Raw genomic sequence first — 19733 nt, 5'->3', positions numbered from 1 at the left:
AAACTTTCAGCAGCCTCACAGTTGGGTTATTTGTTCAGATGTGCAGTAATATTCCTACCCCATTTTTAAAAAAATTCCTTGCTCCTCCCTGTTGTTAGGCATGGCCACAACCACAGACAGGCCATCTGTCCATGTTAAATTATGGAAAGCAACCCTAAAGCCATAATTATTAAATATATAAAAGCTGAAGCCTTGATCAAGAAGAATTAGCATGTCTTCCACACTTTTCCTTATCGGATTCAGGACAAGACAGCTGCCTTTCTGAAGTAGAAAAGCAAAACTTACCCTCTTCCGATGTGTCATCTCCACAAGTGATGTTTGCCTCAGTTCCGTTCAACACTCTTGAATGAAGAATTTCTCTTCATTATCAATCTTCCCCACCCCCTCCAAACTTTAAGGAGATAAAATGGAGCTGGTTTTCTGATGAAAGGGTCTATCATAAAACATGTGAGGGATACCCTTGCTCTGTGCAGGTAATTTGCTGATACTCTATCTAGCGTAGGATATTTAGTAAGAGTGTGTGCTGGAATTTCGCAAATTCCAATGCAAAGTGCCTTGGAAGAATTTGGAGCTTCTCAAAGGCGAAGCTAGATCTCTGTGAGGAGGCAAAAATGAAAGCAAAATAATTTGCCTACCACCCAAACATAGAGACCACCCACCCAAACAGCATCTCTCTTTCCAAAATTCAAGTACAGATTATTGGCCCTCGTCCAGTACACTAATGCATGCACATACCAGTCCAGACCTTTCACAGCCTCTCCTGATTCAGATGTTTATGTTCTAATGAAAGTCTATGATTTGTCCCTAAGATCAGCATCCATATCTGAAGACTGGAAAGTGGTCAATGTAACATCCATTTTTTAAAAGGGACTCAGGGAGATCCTGGAAATTACAGGCTACTTTCCTTAGTATTTGCTTTATTTTCAAATTATTTCCTAATTATCCTTTTCCATGCTAGAAGGGAACTGAAAAGAAAACTGCCGATGTCATAATGCCATTTTACAAATTTAGAGTATGCCTGCACTTGGAATACCGTGTACAGTTCTGGTTGCCTCCTCACCTCCAAAGGAATATTGCAAAGTTGGCAAAAGTTCAGAAAAGGGCAACCAAAATAATCAAAGAGATCACTCCCTCCTTTGTTTTTTCCTTAGAAGGAATAAGGTGACTTAATGGCTTATGAGTCCTTTCTGTAGAGAGTCTTTCCTAGATCCAAATATGAATAAGTGGTATTTTAAAATTTATCTCTTACCTGTGATGGTTCAGGTATGGCCTTTTCCACATCTTTTTGCTCTGAAGGAGTTGACTCTTGTAACTGTACAACCTCTGAAGATGAACTCTCTTCACTTTCATGGAAGCTTATTAGCTCTTGTGAAGATGATAATGAGGAATGCTCTACTTTCTCTCTTGGCATTTCAGTCACTTCTTCGTCAGCCTATGAGGACATTTTAGTATAGATATACATTTCTACTTCCCTCAAATATATATACATATATATATATATATATATATACATATATATATATATATATATATATATATATATATATAAAATCAGCTCCTAATATTTAGCTCAAATATATAACACTGAAATATTGGCCCTGCACAAGGTCCTGATCCAGATTGGGCCTGCTATTGCTTATTGTCTGAAAGGTGTCATGTCTGTTTTGTCCCTAAGTTTAATAGCAACATACAGTATACTTGAGAAGAAGTTGAGGCAGTGTTTAATTTTGTAAGCAACGAGGTTCAGGTCTGTGAAGAAACCTTGCCCTCTATCCTTTTCACTAAGTATAGGGAAGGGACAAGCTGTTATTGCTCAGGGTAATGAGAAAGGAACTGTGCACATGCTCAGAGGTACTTTTCACATAATTTCTGCTGGCTAGTAGAAATAATGATGTCATTTTGCTACCAAGACCCAACCAACCCATGCTCCTCTATTAATCTGAGGGCTACTAAAGTGCTCTACGCAGGCAATTCCTGAATCTCTTTATTCTATTACAATGCTTGTGCCACAGAACATCCCCACTCCTCCGATCTGAGGTTGCTGCAACACAAATCCTTGAATCTTGTTACACGTGTGGGTTGGCCTGTTCCCTATAGCAGCACTGGTTGGTATTATATGGTTCACTTTATGTTTCACCTAAGAGGCATTTAAGAGGCCTCCTTTTCAAACATTACAAGTAATCAGTGATCTTGCTCTTTGTGGCTGCCAATCATATGGTGGAATTTACTTCCAAGTAAACAAGCATAACTTTACACTGTGAGAATGATTAGCTTTTAATTTGCTATGTTTAAAACAATAGAGAAAATGGTAGAGTTGGAAGGGTCATCTAGTCCAACTTCCTGCAATGCAGAAATCTCAACTAGATCATACAAGGTGATCTAACCTCTGCTTTAAAATCTCAAAGGAGAGTTCACCAGCTCTTATGTGAGTCTGTTCCACTGTCAACCAGCTCTTGCTGCAAGACTAGTCTTCCTGATGTTCAGGAAAATAAATATATAAAATAAATATATAAATAAATTTTTAAAAATTTAAATCAAAAATAATACAAAGTATTTTAAAAATAAGCTTTTGTTTTGATCTCTCATTCCATGGTCCAAAGTTTACCAAACCCTATTCCCAACCACCTAAATTAGCAATTCAACCAATCCCAGCTTTACTTTACATAGAAGAAACAGTCATTTTATATTTTTCAGTCATTCTATCCTTTTTCCTTGTCTACTGTATGGGAGACCTGCTCAGAATAAATTACCAAGAGAATAACATTTTTGTCTTTTCTAAAAGGCTCATCAAACATAGGAAGCTGATTAACAACCATGATATAAAGCTGGTCAGACATTCAGACAGTCATAAAGTCCTGAGCCACCCCAAAGCATGGATGTTGAAGGTCCCTAGAACCAGCAGTCTGGGAGTCCTCAACACCACCTCCAAGACTGTCATCTCAGGCAGAGAGACTGCTGGGCAGCAAGGCGGGCGGTAAACCAGCAGAATCCCTAATCTACACCAATTACTCAATGCCAGGAATCTGTCGCAGCCCTGCCTGGAGATGCCTGGACTGAACCAGGAACCTTCTGCATGCAAGTCAGATGGTTTTTCACTGAGATACAGCACTTCACCAGTTTAATCTGAGAGCACCTGGAAAAACTACCCAATCACAGGGCACCCGACTTGCTGGGATTCTTTCTCACTTTATAGAGCTTTATCCAGCCCTCCAATTGTCTAGAATCTGCACAGCTTTGCCTAATTCTGATGTCAAGATAAACAGAGCTAAGTGTCATTGGCATATTAGAGGCACCCTGCTCAAAGACTAGGCTCACACTGAGAAAGCAGATGGCACATGGGATACAAGAATAAGAAAAAGGATGCATAAAACAGCAGCTTGGAAAGAGAATAATACAGGTAGTATCAGCAAAGAAAGGACTAGTCAGAAACAAGAAAGTTTAGAATTTAAGTTTTACCGTAACTTCAGCAATATCTTCTCTCACTCTTGCAGCTTTCGTTTGAAAGTGAGCTTGGGGAAAGCTCGCTTGGGGAAAGTGACCTAGGGGAAAGCTCGCTCTTCGTGATGATCCTGGTATATCCTAGAGAAAATAAAGGGCAAATATACAATCTACAGTACATAAATTATCAATCATCATGGATGAAAGCAGTGATGTTTTATGAACAAGCTGCGGAGGATGATCTATTTTAGATGATGCTTCTGCCACCCTTTTATTTGTTTCTGCAACCTCTTCTGTCAGTTTATTTATTGATTCTTGAAGTTTTGCAAATCCTGCATTTATGAGGTCTTCAGTTGAAGACATCGCTTTTGGTTTGGGCTGTGCAGGAGCACCTCCTGTTGGGTCAGGTATAGATCCTCTCCTTCCTGTGTAAAAAGATTTGTCAGACCTTGTAGTTTTCTCTTGAAGCTGGTCTATTTTCCCTTTTCCCTCTGCCATAACATACCAGATTGTCTCAAGGCCACTTTGCAGCTGCAACTAGCTATCAGCTTTGAAAGGGAAACAGTGGAAAATTCCTCAGTTGCTTTTGTTATTTTGTAACAGTCTCAGTGCCCACCGGGGGACACAATAGTGGCGAGGAGGAGAAAGATAAAATGTCTCCCGTCTTCTCCCTCGCAACAACTTGGTAACAATAACATCCCTTCAGAAGTATCCCGATAATCCTTAGTAACAAAATAGTCAATTTGCAGAAATAAAATTCCCTTGTTCACTTTCTGCGATCTCTTTTCAGGGCTTTGCTTTCAGTTTTGACAGCTCAGGACCAGGCATCCAAGCGGTGATTTCCAACATTAAAAGCCCATTTCCGCGCAGGCAGTAAAAGTTTCAGTCCTACCCCCCTCTTTCCCTGCCTCCCGAGGGGGGGTAAGTCCTTCCCAAGACGTCTGATTTTAGTCCTCTGAGTCCCTTTTTAGGTTTTAGCGCACAAAGTCTTTGCTTTCAACTATTTACAGAGCGGAAGGCTGACTTCCTGTTTAGACCTTACCGCTTCGGTTCCAAAATTGCGTGTTTTACTCAAGTCCCAATTCTTTTCCGAATTCATATACTTATTTCTTTTAAAAATTTTGTATTTCCCCTACTCACGGGTACTTCTTTTTGTAATCCAAATTGTCCCAAGAAGAAGCTGAGCGCTCTCCAGTTACAGCTGTGCGACGTCGGTCCGAGGAAGTAGCGATCGACTCTCAGCACCGCGCCAACCCCCGCCACACTCCGAAGCCCGTATTGAGCTCCTGAAACGTTTTGGGAGGGTGCTAAAGGTGCCCGCCGAGTCCCACGGTTGTAGGCTTCCTCCGCCTACGATTTCACGGGTTCACCGCGTCGCCGTAGCAGTAGAACCCCGGCTTTATCGGAGCTCTCCCTTCCGCTGTTCAGAGGGAAGCCGCCATAACCGATGGCTCTCAACCCGGACAGCAAGGCGGGTGGTAAACCAGCAGAATCCCTAATCTACGCCAATTACTCAATGCCAGGAATCTGTCCCAGCCCTGCCTGGAGATGGCACACACTGAGAAAGCTGATGGCACATGGGATACAATAATAAGAAAAAGGATGCATAAAACAGCAGCTTGGAAAGAGAATAATACAGGTAGTATCGGCAAAGAAAGGACTAGTCAGAAACAAGAAAGTTTAGAATTTAAGTTTTACCTTAACTTCAGCAATATCTTCTCTCACTCTTGCAGCTTCCGTTTGAAAGTGAGCTTGGGGAAAGTGACCTTGGGGAAAGCTCGCTCTTCGTGATGATCCTGGTATATCCTAGAGAAAAGAAAGGGCAAATATACAATCTACAGTACATAAATTATCAATCATCATGGATGAAAGCAGTGATGTTTTATGAACAAGCTGTATCATCTTCACCAGGAATACGACACCTGTAGCCCATCACAGGCTTCTTGGACTACAACCCCATTATCCCCAAGCACTGTCAGTCTGAATGGGGCTGCTCAGACTTGCAGTTCACAAGATCTGGAGGGCACCAGGTTGGGGGAAGGCTATTGTATATTAATCAGAGACCCAGTGCTTATATGCCTGCCAACCCAGCAGCTGTTGTTGCAAATTTCTTACTGCCCCAAATCAAGGGCCTTGAATGGATTCTCAAAGAAGCGAGCTCTTTCCTTGGCAAAGGTCCAGAAGCAGCCATAACACAAGTAGTAATTGTTATGCTTCATTACAACCAGTCGCAGCCTGTGTGATTGAGTCATCCTGCCAATGCTGGCATTGCTGTAGATTACCTGGTTGAGACCGTGAGGTGGGGGCATGGAGGCAGGCATGTTGAGGCTGCCCAGGCATACCAGCAGAAGCACTAGATTAGCTCTGCCAGCATCCTTGCACACACCCAACCTCACCACCATTGTTCTCTACCCTAGCCCTGAGCAGCCAAACTGCAGCTGTGATGGGAGGGCAGCTCCATCACACAAGATGGGCAGCTAACGCTTACAATATACCGTATTTTTCGCTCTATAAGACGTACTTTTCCCCCCTCCTAAAAAGTAAGGGGAAATGTGTGTGCGTCTTATGGAGCGAATGCAGGCTGCACGGCAAAGCCAGAAGCCAGAACAGGGAGAGGGAGCGCTGCGTAGCGCTCCATCTCGCTCTTCTAGCTTCAGGCTTAGCTGCGCAAAGCCTCCGCAGGGCAGCGGGGTGCTTTCATCCTGCTGCCCTGCGAAGGCTTCATGGGCTGCCCCAAAAGCCAGAACAGCAAGACGGAGCGCTGCACAAAGCCTCCGGAGGGCAGCGGGATGAAGGCACCCGCTGCCCTGCAGAGGTTTTGCGAGCTGTCCCAGAAGCCTCCGCAGGACATGGGGATGAAGGCTCCCCATGCCCTGCGGAGGCTTTGCACGAAGCTATAACAGTTGGACGGAGCGCTGTGCAGCGCTCCCTTTAGCTACTCTGGCTTTTCGATAGCCCCGCGAAGCCTCCGTAGGGCAGCGGGACGAAGGCTCTGTCCCTTCCCCCACCTCCCAGAAAAGCCCCCAAGAACCGCGCTCCCTTTAAAGAGCGCACGGTGCTTGCGGGAGATGGGGGAAGATACAGAGGGCAGCTTACCCACACGCAGCCTCTTCCAGGCAGGGGGGGCCTTCATCCCGCTGCCCAGGAGAGGCTTCAGCGGCTATCCCAGAAGCCAGAACAGCAAGAGGCTATCCCAGAAGCCAGATCTCTCTTGCTGTTCTGGCTTCTGGGATTCAGAATTTCCCCCCCTCTTGTTTCTACCCCCACCCCCCAAACTAGGTGCATTTTATCGTATGGTGCATCCTATAGATCGAAAAATACGGTATATTTTTTTAAATTTTAAGTATAAGTAAGTCATTGCTAACAAAACCAATTCAAGGAATATTCATGAGATTTTCTGTTATTTGTTTGTTTGATTGTATGTTTGTTCACTTGTATGTACATCTGTTTTCTCATAAATGTATTTATTTTAAATTAATAAAGATATATTTTTTAAAAAGAGAGATTTTCAAAACAAAAGAGGAAAGGAAGCAGATTCTATTTCAAATTAGGATATTTAACTGTAGAAATAACATAAAATATATAACATTATGTATATAAAACCAAGTTTGTTTTCAGCTCTCATTTCATCATTTGCTTTCAACACATATAAAATAGTTGAAATACAAGGTATATTGTAAAGTGGCTAAAGCAAGTTCTGTTATACTAGTTTATTTCACCCTGACAGTGAAATTTAACTGTGGCCACTTTCAGTCCTTGCAGTGGGGCGGGGGTGTTTGTGCGAATGTTAAAGAACCTCCCTAAACTGACTAGCAGTAAACAGCAGTGCAACATAACCCATCTTGTCTCCTAACTGTACCTACCACCACTTTTTGCATGTGCAAGTTTATTTTGTAATCCATTCCAAATCTGGAGCACAACCTCAGCTAGCGCAATGCTCCTTCTCCATATAAAGGCATTGTCCCAGTACCAAAGCAATGGCATGCATTCTCATTCTCTGTAAGCTTAATAATCAATTCTATGTTCTGCTGCCAGAACAGCGTAGAATATCAGGTTAAGAAACAAATATTTTTCTATAACAGAAGCTTAAGCTATACCACTTTCACTTGCTCAGCATCTTCTGGTGTCAGTTCTTCAGGTGCCAACTCTGTTGCCAGATGGTCTTTTTTAGCAGGTAGTGGCTTGAGAAAGAAAGAAGAATATTAAGATTAAAAAGCATGATCTTTGATGTCACATTTTAGCCATAATGAAAGCATTTGATGGGGGCCAACAGGTTATAGAACATCCCTGAATGGTATCCTATGGAATTCCACCATTAGATCTGTATCAATGGGGATTGTCCTTTTGCCAGGCTCTACCCTGATAGAGATATTGGTCAGCAAGCAGGTTGCTGATCCAGGATACAAACCCAATGCCCATGCCAAAATCCATCTTACATCTGTAATCAAGTTGTGGCCAATTTTTCAATTCAAGGTGGTGTCTTGTCTTACTTATTGTATCACACTGTCATTTCCCTGCCTCTGTGGCCACTGGCCTGTTGTGCTGCGGCCTGCAAAGATTAAGATTAAAAAGCATGATTCTTAGCATCATCTTTTAGCCATGAGGAAGGCATTTGTTTACATAGTATGTACCACTATGTGATACAATTTAGATTCTTTTCACATTTAGGCCTGGATCTAAAGGTCTGCTCACCTACCGGGAAGCTATGTTACCAATTCCCACAAGCTGCAGGCTTTGTCATTTCACATGGTGCTCCAGGTCCCCAAATCCTCCATAGTAGTTTCTTATGGAGTCAATGTGCTCTGTACTGGCCCTATGCTACTATGTACAAGTGACAGGGCAAGTGGGGATTCTGTTCAACCAATATTCCTTCGTTTCAATCTGCAGCTACTTTGATTACAGCGTATATGATAAAGGACTAACAAATTTATTAGAGCAGTCCTCTTAAATAATACTAAAAAAATAACATCATTCTCTGATAATGCCTTGAACCTTATCAATTTTACCTGTTCCATTTCCAAAGGTGAAACTTCTACAGCTGGAGTCCCTTGTTCTCTCGCCTGAAGTTCTTCATTAACAGCTAATATCTTCATTGTACGAAAATATATATAAATATATTAGAAAGTACACCAATGTCAAACAACAGTAAAACATTTTGCTGAAGTTGATGCTAATGTAAGTGTGGAATCTCCCGTATAATTTTTTAAAGCACATTCTATCAATAACCACTCTCCTATGATCCTATACATTTCTGGCACAATTCAAGCTGTACCATACCTATGAACTTGATCTCTGTATACTGTAGGTTAGGCACTACATCAATCTCTGTATCCAATATCAACTTGGAAAGCTGCACATGATATTCAAACATGAAAGTAATGTAGACAAGCACCCTCAGTATGTGTTTCACATGCATGAAACTCTTCCCTAGGGCCCTAGTCAGAAACAGAATAAGTGTTTTATTTTATTTTAACCCATTTTAATTCACTTTGAACCACCAGGATGAAGCCTGTATACACACACACACACACGCGCATGCATACATACATACTTTGCAGCAGGCTGCAACAATGGCTTTTGTGTACTTCCAGGATACTTCTAATAATATATCTATTAAACTACAGAAAACCTATCAAAGGAGGATGCATTTATATTTGCCCAGTCTAACTATTAGTTTTATAAGGTACTACTTTTTATCTGTGTTACAGCACAAGGTAGGTTTTAGAGAAAAATATGCAAATTTTAAAAATAAAACCAAACATATTTCACGCATTCTAAGTCCACCTACTGCTTTGTTTACGTTGTAGTCCTGACCAAGAATACTCTCCACAAGTTCTTTGATCCTCAAGTCCGAGGGAGTTGGTATAGTAGACTTCAGAGATGCAATAATTTCATCAATAGACCTTACAGCTATTCCAGAAGGCATCTTTTGCAGGGAACGCTGTATATGTGACCTACTTCGCGCGAGGTGCCTCGTTTTTGAAATGCTTGATGTACTCCCAGGTGAAATTTCTACCAAAGCCTCTGCAGCAGACTTCATACTAGATGAGCCACTGCTTCTTTTACTAACTGATATTTCAACGTCAAATATTGAATTTAATAAGCATGGTTTTGAAATTTCTTTCAACATATCAGATTTTCCACTTGAACCAGAAACCACAGAATGTGTGTCATCAGCTTCTACATTTAAAGCGCTGGTTCTTCCAACTGTAGAAACAACTACTTCTTCCGATGTTATTTTTTGCTTTCGTTGTTCCATACCCAAACTGTTTTTCTGTAGAACAACAGATTTAGATGGTGATTTCGGATGACTCCTTTGATATTTGGGTTTCGGTGGGGGCTCTGGTTTCTTTAGCATTGTGAGTTGTTTGCTTGTACCTACGAAAGAAGCTATTGCTACTGCGACTTGTTCATGTTCACCTTCCATGTTATCACTTTTGATTTCTGATGTTATTTTCTTAAAACTAGGGGACTGTCTCTTGTCAACATTGCCCTCTTTCTTAGATGTCTTTTGTGAAGTTGTGACATCTTGTGTTTCATCTTCCAGGCCGGTAACAGTGATCCTAACTGCTTTCAGACGTTTAGAAGAATCCACTTCAAGAGAAGAATCTGTACTTTCAAGATGTGGGGATGGGCTCCTTGAGCTCCTATAAGACAAGGTTGTTTCAGGTGGTTCAACCTCCAAATTGGATTTTTCCAGTTCTCCATGAACATCAGCAATTGCTTGTTTAAACTTGACAAATTTCTGTCGAGATTCTTTGCAGATATTTTCACGTTCCTTAAGGATACGCAATTCTTCCAAATAGCTTAAGCCAAAATGCTCATGTTTTCTAGCCATTTCTTTGCACCTTTCAAGAAATAAGCATAGAATTTTACTTATATGTGATTAAAATTCATAGCTATAAAAGATTAAGAGACCTCTTCATATTCTTGACTTTGTAAATTAGCATATCTGGGAGCTTCATGTGGACAAGCTGAAAAGTGATTCCAGATATGCTAATTTATATGAAGCTCTAAATATTTTTTGAAGAACTGCTAGGAAGTCTGAAAAAGGAGAAGAAAAACAGAAAAGCCACAAACATTTAATTTACCATGGTCAGTCAGAGAGAGGAACAGGAGGGCTTCAATTGTCCCATTTAATTTTTCTCCTTCCCCAGCACCACAGATAACACACAAACAACAAGCAAACTATATCACTGACTGACAGATTTATAAAATGTTCAGCCTCAGCCATGAAGCTCACTGGGTGATCTTGGGCCAGTCATAATCTCTCTGCCTAACCTAGCACACAGGGTTGCTGTGGGGATTAAATGAGGAGGGAGAAAACCATTTATGCCACTTGAGCTCCATGGAGAAAAGGTGGGGTGTAAATGCAATTGATTGATTAATTAATTAATTAAAACCTGCTCCTCTATAAAAATAAATAAATCCAGAATGATATTTCAACATTAATTTGACTAAATAGTTTCCAATAAGGGTACTTCCTATTAGAAAAAGCAAGTTGATAAAATAAATGTTAGTTAATTTGCACAATTGTACATATAAGTAAAAGGCAATGATTCTGAAACAGCACAAGTGCTGACTTTTTTATATGATGTGTGAGAAAGTTATACCAGGTGCCTTCTTAGGAGAGGCCTTACCTCCTGAGCAAAAGAGGAAGAAATGCCTCTTTTAAGACAGAGATTGCTGTCTGCCATTTTAACAAAATACTTGCTATTTTAAAAAAAAAACCTGCTGCATAATTAATTGGGGACGCCTTTTTTTACTTTCACAACAGGTCTAGCTAATTATATACAACCAAGTCATCACACACAGCAGCCATATAGTTCCCTCATCCATCCCGCACCCACCCATTGGCAGGGTCCTGTGCCCTTTAGGCAGGGCCAGATTTAGGTTTGATGAAGCCCTAAGCTACTGAACATAATGGGGCCCTTTATATGTCCAGCTGTCCTTTGCCAACAACAAATAGTCGCTGATTTTTGTGTTGAATATATGCTATAGGTACCTAATAGATACCTAATAGATATCTAAATCCATTTGCACATAACAAAATATGTATTTTACCAAAGTAATTGTTGAACTGAAATACAATTAATACAGTGGTTTTTTCCTTTAAAACATTTTGGGGGCCCAAGAGAGTGGGGCCCTAAGCTATAGCTTGTTTAGCTTACACAGTGGTACCTCGGGTTAAGAACTTAATTCTTTCTGGAGGTCCATTCTTAACCTGAAACTGTTCTTAACTTGAAGCACCACTTTAGCTAATGGGGCCTCCCGCTGCTGCCGCACCGCCGCTGTGCAATTTCTGTTCTGATCCTGAAGCAAAGTTCTTAACCTGAGGTACTATTTCTGGGTTAGCGGAGTCTGTAACCTGAAGCATTACAGTAACCATATGTAAGCGTATGTAACCCGAGGTACTACTATACATAAATCTGGCACAGGCCATATAGTTCCCACATCCATCCCACACCCACCCACTGACAGGGTCGGTCCTGTGCCTTTCAGGCCGGGGCTGGGAATCCGTGGTCCTCAAGTTGCTCATGGACTCCGACTACCCCTAAACAATGGAGTTGGGACCGAAAAATTCAACAGGGCAAGCCCCTTTCCTCTTAGGGGCAGGCATAGGCAAACTCGGCCCTCCAGATGTTTTGGGACTACAGCTCCCATCATCCCTGACCACTGGTCCTGTTAGCTAGGGATGATGGGAGTTGTAGTCCCAAAACATTTGGAGGGCCGAGTTTGCCTATGCCTGACTTAGGGGGTTTCCCACGACGATGGAAACCTGCACCTGTTGGATTTCTGCCACGCGGCTGCTTCGCGCCAAATCCTCGCCCGACGTTAACTTTTCCCCGCGAAACATTTCAAGCAAACCTCGCTCCGCGATTCCCCCCGCGCCAACCCGAAAGCGGTTCCCTCACGGCTCGGTTCCACCTCTCCCCATCTCGTCCTTTCCCAGCCTCTCCCTCCTCAGCGGCCGCCAACGACGACGGCAGCAGCTCTGGGGAGAGAAGCGCGCGCGGTCGCTTAGCAACGGGCTGGGACGCGCAGTCAACGCAAGAGAGACAGGCCTGGCCGGCCGCGGCTTACAAGGGAGTGGGAGAGGAAGCGGTGGGGTTGGGGGTGCGTCGTTGGCGAGAGCGCCCCCTGGGGCAAGGGAGGGTCGCGCTGGAAACGATCCCCTCGGCTGCGTTTGGCTCTGTGGAGAGAGGGCGTTCAAAGTCCTGCTTGTGGGATGCTAGGCTACGTGGACTATCGGCCTTTCTTATGGTTTATCCTCGGCAGATCCAATTAAAAGGCCAGGAGTTGGGGGGTCCTCTTCCCCTCTCAGACAGCTGTGGGCTGCTTGGACCAGTGCCGGATTTTTTGTTGTTGTTATTTAGCCGTGTCCGACTCTTCGTGACCCCATCGACCAGAGCACGCCAGGCACTCCTGTCTTCCACTGCCTCCCGCAGTTTAGTCAGATTCATGTTTGTAGCTTCGAGAACACTGTCCGCCCATCTCGTACTCTGTCGTCCCCTTCTCCTTGTGCCCTCCATCTTCCCCAACATCAGGGTCTTTTCCAGGGAGTCTTCTCTTCTCATGAGGTGGCCAAAGTATTGGAGCCTCAGCTTCACGATCTGTTCTTCCAGTGAGCACTCAGGGCTGATTTCCTTCAGAATGGATACGTTTGATCTTCTTGCAGTCCATGGGACTCTCAAGAGTCTCCTCCAGCACCATAGTTCAAAAGCATCAGTTCTTCGGCGATCAGCCTTCTTTATGGTCCAGCTCTCACTTCCATACATCACTACTGGGAAAACCATGGCTTTAACTATACAGACCTTTGTTGGCAAGGTGATGTCTCTGCTTTTTAAGATGCTGTCTAGGTTTGCCATCGCCTTTCTCCCAAGGAGCAGGCGTCTTTTAATTTCGGATTTACATATAAGCAAAACAAGCTATAGCGTAGGGCCCCACTCTCTTGGGGGGTCCCCAAAAAATTACAGGAAAAAAACACCTGGATGTACATTTCCAAAATATAAGATAAAAACAAATAAAATGAAACCTACATACTGTACAGCAACGGTGTTTTGTGTTGTCTAGGCTCCTATGATGTACGGTAAGTAATGGCCCCCGCCTGCTCCCTAAAATATCACTGGTTTGCTCATTTCTGTATACAGGGTGCCTACATTCTGCATGGACTGTTGCATGGCAACATGTGCAAATGGCTTTAGATACCTATTAGGTCCATAAATTACCATAGCATATATTCAACAGAAAAACAGTAACAATTTGTTGTTGACAAAGGACAGCTGGACATATAAATGGCCCCATTATCTTCAGTAGCTTAGGGCCTCATCAAACCTAAATCCAGTCCCAGCTACATGGACCATCGACCTTGCTTATGTTTTATCCTTGGTATGTCCAATTAAAAGGCCGGGAGCTAGGGGAATCCTCTGCCCCTCTGAAGAGACAGCTGTGGGCTGCTTAGACCACTGTTCTGGCTCAGTATTTTCATATAAGGTTTTAACATAGAGAGAGAGCTGTTTTGTGTCTAAATTATTTATCGTGCTTCAGCTCTTAGAGATTAATTTTACTCTTTTTATATCTGTATGCTCTCTGTTGTTGCATATGTTTGCACTCTGGTCAGTAACTGAAATAAATCGATTTATTCATTCACTCAGTATTTTTATTTACTTATTTATATTACATTTGTTAGTTGCTTTATCTTGCCCAAGGCAACCCCAAAGCACCTTGCAAGCAAACAAGGGGATGGAACCAGTTGAGTAAATATGGTCAAGTGCATAGTCCTCTAGCCTCTACACAATTACTATTTGGGGTGTGGGTGGCACTGTGGTCTAAACCACTGAGTCTAGGGCTTGCTGATCAGAAGGTCGGTGGTTCAAATCCCCGCGATGGGGTGAGCTCCCGTTGCTCGGTCCCAGCTCCTGCCAACCTAGCAGTTCGAAAACACGTCAAAGTGCAAGTAGATAAATAGGTACCACTCTGGCGGGAAGGTAAACGGCATTTCTGTGCGCTGCTCTGGTTCGCCAGAAGCAGCTTAGTCATACTGGCCACATGACCCGGAAGCTGTAGGCCGGCTCCCTCGGCCAGTAAAGCGAGATGAGTGCCGCAACCCCAGAGTCATCCACAACTGGACGTAACGGTCAGGGGTCCCTTTACCTAACTTCTGTTTAAAGGGTCTGTGTAGTGTGATGCACTAGGATGAGGAGAGCCAGGTTTCTCCCTCACATGGCAGTTTAGTTTGTTTTCATGACTTTTCCCCAACTCTTAAGTTCTGCATTATATCTGAGTTTTCACGTAAAAGCCACTTCTGGAACCATAGTGGAATAACACAGTGCAAGTTTAGTGTTCATTTCCAGGTTGTTTCCAAGGGAAAAATCCATTTGCAAATAATATGGAAGTGAGAACTAAACTTGTGGTATATTAGTTCCAGAGATGGCTTTTACATTGTGCAAAAGCTCAAATATCAACAAGAAATTAACAAGGAAATGTTAAAATAGAATAAACTGCCATCTCAGTGCTGTTTTCAGATCAGAGTTTCTCTTGGCCTTAAACTTCACTGAGTGATTTCTCAGGGGCCCTTTCAGACTCATCTTTTCACCAGCGTGTTCTGCAACATGTCATGGCCCAATAATAGTGCATGTCTGGTGGATTTATACTGGACCATCCAAACATCATTCCACTTTATTAGTTTCCATGATGTTATTGCATTATGACTTGCTGTTATTAGTTTCCTTTATTTCTCCTCTGATGTTACTGTATTGTGACTTGCTGTTATTTTTATTGATGATAGTTTAGCAATGATTTATTGTGTTGTCATTGTTGAGAGTTATTTACTGATATTATGAGAGTTAGTTTTATTGTGTACAATCATATTCTAATGGATTGTTGAATGTTATTTTCTTTGTTTTAAGTGGGTTGTTGTGAATATAATAGCAGGGAGGGGAGAAGAGAATCAGGTGTGCCACCTTGAGCTCTTTGGAACTACAATAATGCAATCCTATACACATCTATTCAGAAGTAAGGCTCACTGAATTCAATTACACTAATTCCTAGGTAAGCGGGCGTAGAATTGCTTGCTGTATCCAGATATCTACCTTGTTTTAAATTAAGAGTAAACTTTCTCATTCTTCCATCCAGTACTGCCCTCTACAGCTCAGTTGTTCACAACCTCAGTTAATGCTGAAAAGCCTTGCTGAGCTTCTAACAGTTTTCTTTCGAGCCATACTGGGATGAGTGGAGGAAATACTGACATAAATTATGAAGAAAGTCGGGGAAGAGTCATACACATGGACAGGATTTTAAAAAGAAAGTCAAAGAGCAACTGATAGTACATTTTTTTTTAATTGTGCATCTGATGAAGTGGCCTTTGGTCCACAAAAGCCTATGACGTAATACATTTGTCTTTAAGATGCCAGAAGACTCTTTGTAGTTTTAAACAGTAAATATGCCATTTTAGGCAGCCATGACACCTCTCCACAGGAGCCTCAGCAGGAGGGGCAGGACATGGCAATGAATATAAAGAGCTATTAGCATCAGGAAGGAGGACCTGAATGGAATGTTGGGATTTGCATCCGGAAGGAAGCAAAGGAAAATCTCACAATAGGCAGAAGGGTAGCCCCTTAGCCTGTGCCACAATAGGTTCTCTGGGGGTCAGGATTCTGGCACACTGGTGAGGAACAGTTTCAGATAAATTGGCACTGTTTATTTTCCTACACTATAGCACAGTAGATGCAAGGAATCTGAGCCCTCTTCAAAGTTATTCATTTGCACAGCGAGAAAGGCTCAATCCTAATCCCATTGAAATTAATAAGAATTTCCCTTTTATCCTCTGTGGGAATAGGATTGTAGCCCCAGTGTGCAACTTCCTTCCTAGTTTGAGTTCCACAGAAAGTTGGTCAGAAGCCCAGGAAGATAAGAGGGGAAAGAGGAAAAACCCAGAATTACATAATTTCTGAAGGAGTAGCATTAAATTCAATATCTACCCAGGCTACAAAATTCATATTTAAGTTTTGTTATTAATTTTTAAAAAAAAAATCAGTCAACTAGGCATTACAGTGCTAGCATTTTATTTCTGAGCATTTTAATTAAAACATGAACCCACTCTAAATGACAGAAGACTGAATGAGATGCCACAGACATGATATCAAATACATATTGGATTGTCTAATGTCTTTATTTAACATGAATTTTGCTCAGGTTGTAATCAGATTGACTTGGGACACTGTGTGTTGGTCTGTGTGTCATCTTTCTGAATCACATAAACCCAAGACATTGGTTTGACTTGATTCAAAATCTGAGTAAACCATGTTGGAAGCCATGGGCAGAGGAGCAGGCAGGGGGCAGTTCCCACACACAGATGAACCATAACCCCTGGAGCTCCAACGGTCCTTGCTTAAAATTAGATAGATAGATGATAGATAGATAGATGGATAGATAGATAGATAGATAGATAGATAGATAGATAGATAGATGATAGATGCATAGAACTTCTTAGCATCTTGTGATTTCCACTGAGCACCAAAAGGGCATGTAGAAAGGAAATGTTTCTGAATCTTCTCAAGGTTCATAAAGAAGAACTATAGCTCAATATCTGTGGATAGAAATGCCTCCTTCCAACTCATCCATCAGAGAACACTAGTCACACAAAGCTTTGTGGATCCGACTCTTACAAAGCATTAAAAGGTGCCTGGAGTCCTCTCTCCTCATCTTTGTTCCAAAGAACAGGGCATTTGCCATTTTAAAAGCCATGCAAAAGTTAATGTGTCACTACCACTTAAGTGGTCGTGGCACCAGAAAGCCTCAGTTAATGGGAATGAGTGCAAGCAACCTTTTTGCAACCATCTATTAGCCATCAAGAGATAAAGCAGGATGCTAGTGAAGGCAGAGTCTTTCTCCATTCATGCTTGAATTGTTTGAGTGGGGACTATGCTAACCACCACTGATACATGGCATTCCAAAGACTGAGAAGAGGGACAACCTTTTTAAGTAAGAACCTTGGCTTAACCAATGTATTTAACTCCAGCCAGCAGGTGGGACTGTTATCTAGAAAGATTTCTAGTATTGCCTCCATAGGTGCATATTATTATTATTAATCATCATCATCATCATTAAAAAAAGATGCTTCACACTATTGGTAAGTTTTAACTGTATATACATTGTATCTGCTTATTTGCCATGATGCCATGGTTTTAAAAAGGCCTATAAAGGAAGCCCACCTGCTGTAGTCATACACGAGGACTACAGACCTTTCTCATGTCATAACACATTCCTAAATACAATTAACTCCTTAAAGAACGCGGCCTAGAAGGATGAATATTAGCAAATCAGATTCAGACATCTATACCAACATAAAGCATTAGAGAGTTCACCCGTTGAATGTCACAGTTCTCCTTATAACACAGTGTTGTCAGTTTAGGGGGAGGGCTTAGACTGTATGCCTGAGTCCCTGCTCATTCCTGGATCCAGCAAGGATTCAATGGCTGGGATAGCAAAGCCAGCTTGGTAATGGCTCCCAAAGTATGGGTTATTAAGGTCACAAAGGAAGTGGCCCCGTGCAAATGGGTGGGCCCTCTCTCCCTCAGCTGTTTGGTAGGTAGAAGTGCAAAGGCTAGAGCTGAAGCGTGTGAGAAAGCTGAGCTAGAAGCTAGAAACAGGCTGAGGCTTGTGAGTGAGAGACCTGGCTATGGGGAAAAGCATGTCATTATTGGGTTGTTAGTGTGGTGAGCCCTTCCATCATAGGCTCAGGATGTATATATGTGAAATATACTTGGAGTCGAGAGTGGATTTCATGCTCTTTATTCAGCTCATAGTGATGAGGAGGAATGGAAGTTCCCCCAGAATGTCTGCTTTATATACATTATTTACACAATGGGCCCCACGTGATTGGCTAATTCTGGGATTCTCCTGTAGGCCAATCAGGTTGTGGATTCACTTCCACCTGGAGCTGGATTGGGTGGCTCCTGTGGACCAATCAGACTGCTGCATTCTGAATCCTATTGTTCTAGGACCAATCAGACTGCTGCAGTCTGAATCCTATTGTTCTAGTACCAAACAGACTGCTGCATTTTGGATCCTATTCAACTCAGTACATAACAATATGTATAAATATATTCCTAAAGATACCACTGTCTCCATTGTCCCTCAGTCCAATGAAACTGAACCCTGGCTAAGCACCTACAGCCCCTGGAATATTGAGAGCCAGTGTGGTGTAGTGGTTAAGAGCGGTAGTCACGTAATCTGGGTAACCGGGTTCGCGTCTCCGCTCCTCCACCTGCAGCTGCTGGGTGACCTTGGGCCAGTCACAGTCTCTCAGCCCCACTCACCTCACAGAGTGTTTGTTGTGGGGGAGGAAGGGAAAGGAGAATGTTAGCCGCTTTGAGACTCCTTAAAGGGAGTGAAAGGCGGGATATCAAATCCAAACTCTTCTTCTTCTTCTTCTGCAGCACTCAGAGATTGGGGTGACATGCAACACTAAGTTCCACATATCTCATTACAGCTGATGTTAAAGGCTCAGAACTTAAAATCATAAGAGCCCATCTAGCCCAGCATCCTGTTCTCACAGTGACCAACAAGATGCCTGCAGGAAATCCACAAGAGCAATCTTCCCTCCTGCAGTTTCCAGCAATCGGTATTGAGAAGTGTACTGCCTCCAGCCGGTTGAAGGGAGAGCATAGCCTTATCCTCCATGAATTTGTCTCTTTTAAAGTCATCCAAGTTGGTCATCACTGCTGCTTCCCATGGGAGCAAGTTCCATAGTTAAAGTGGAGGTCAAATCAGAACAATGCTGTCATCAAGGTAGGAAACTCCACTTTAGTGAAGTTATCCCACTTGGCGTCTGGCTTAACACATTTTTGAAGTAAAGTAATATGCATTGCAACCCAAAGTGATGTGTGTCCAGTCTCTTAAGACCATTAAGGCCAGAGTCAAATACTGTATTACTTAACTGCACGACTGAGTAAAAAAAAGTAGCAATGTTAAATAGCATTCATGTTAAGAGTTGCTCACTTTTTAACGAGCAGCAGTTCTGTGTCTTCAACAGTTACACAACAGAAAGAAGTAAGGCATTTTCTAACAAGCCTCTTGCATCAATTCAAGATTGTCCCTTCATAGCATAATTACCTCTTGAGATTTATGGTCCCTTGAAATCAGTCAGGCCTTTAATTATTTTATATAGGGCCATCTTGCAATAAATACTCTCACACAGAGGCTCTTCTTTGTATTTGCCAATCTAGCTTTTGCTTTATTTCTTTGCCAGTTTAAACACAGACATTTCCTCAACAACCCAGACTAAAATGCTG

General features: G+C 42.4%; 1 protein-coding gene across 3 annotated transcripts in view; it reads right to left on the bottom strand.

Moving 5' to 3' along the window:
* Positions 1-12525, bottom strand: part of TTC6 (tetratricopeptide repeat domain 6) — a 69521-nt gene extending 56996 nt beyond the window's left edge. Inside the window, exons 1-7 of one of the 3 annotated variants that reach the window (XM_083452254.1) lie at positions 12307-12499; positions 9227-10286; positions 8445-8525; positions 7536-7619; positions 5205-5244; positions 3457-3554; positions 1250-1432 (exon numbers count right to left, since the gene is read on the bottom strand). In XM_083452254.1, coding sequence (XP_083308380.1) covers positions 1250-1432; positions 3457-3554; positions 5205-5244; positions 7536-7619; positions 8445-8525; positions 9227-10276 — 1536 coding nt within the window. In that variant the 5' untranslated portion in view covers positions 10277-10286; positions 12307-12499. Of the gene's footprint in view, positions 1-1249; positions 1433-3456; positions 3580-5136; positions 5245-7535; positions 7620-8444; positions 8526-9226; positions 10287-12306 lie in introns of all 3 variants that reach the window. The other 2 variants (XM_083452256.1, XM_083452255.1) reach the window with 2 other exon arrangements.
* Positions 12526-19733: the final 7208 nt, after the last annotated feature.

The sequence above is a fragment of the Podarcis tiliguerta genome (genome assembly GCF_965153285.1).
Source record: "Podarcis tiliguerta genome assembly, chromosome: 1".
NCBI classification, from domain to species: domain Eukaryota; kingdom Metazoa; phylum Chordata; class Lepidosauria; order Squamata; family Lacertidae; genus Podarcis; species Podarcis tiliguerta.
This window is presented reverse-complemented; position numbering and strand designations above follow the sequence as displayed.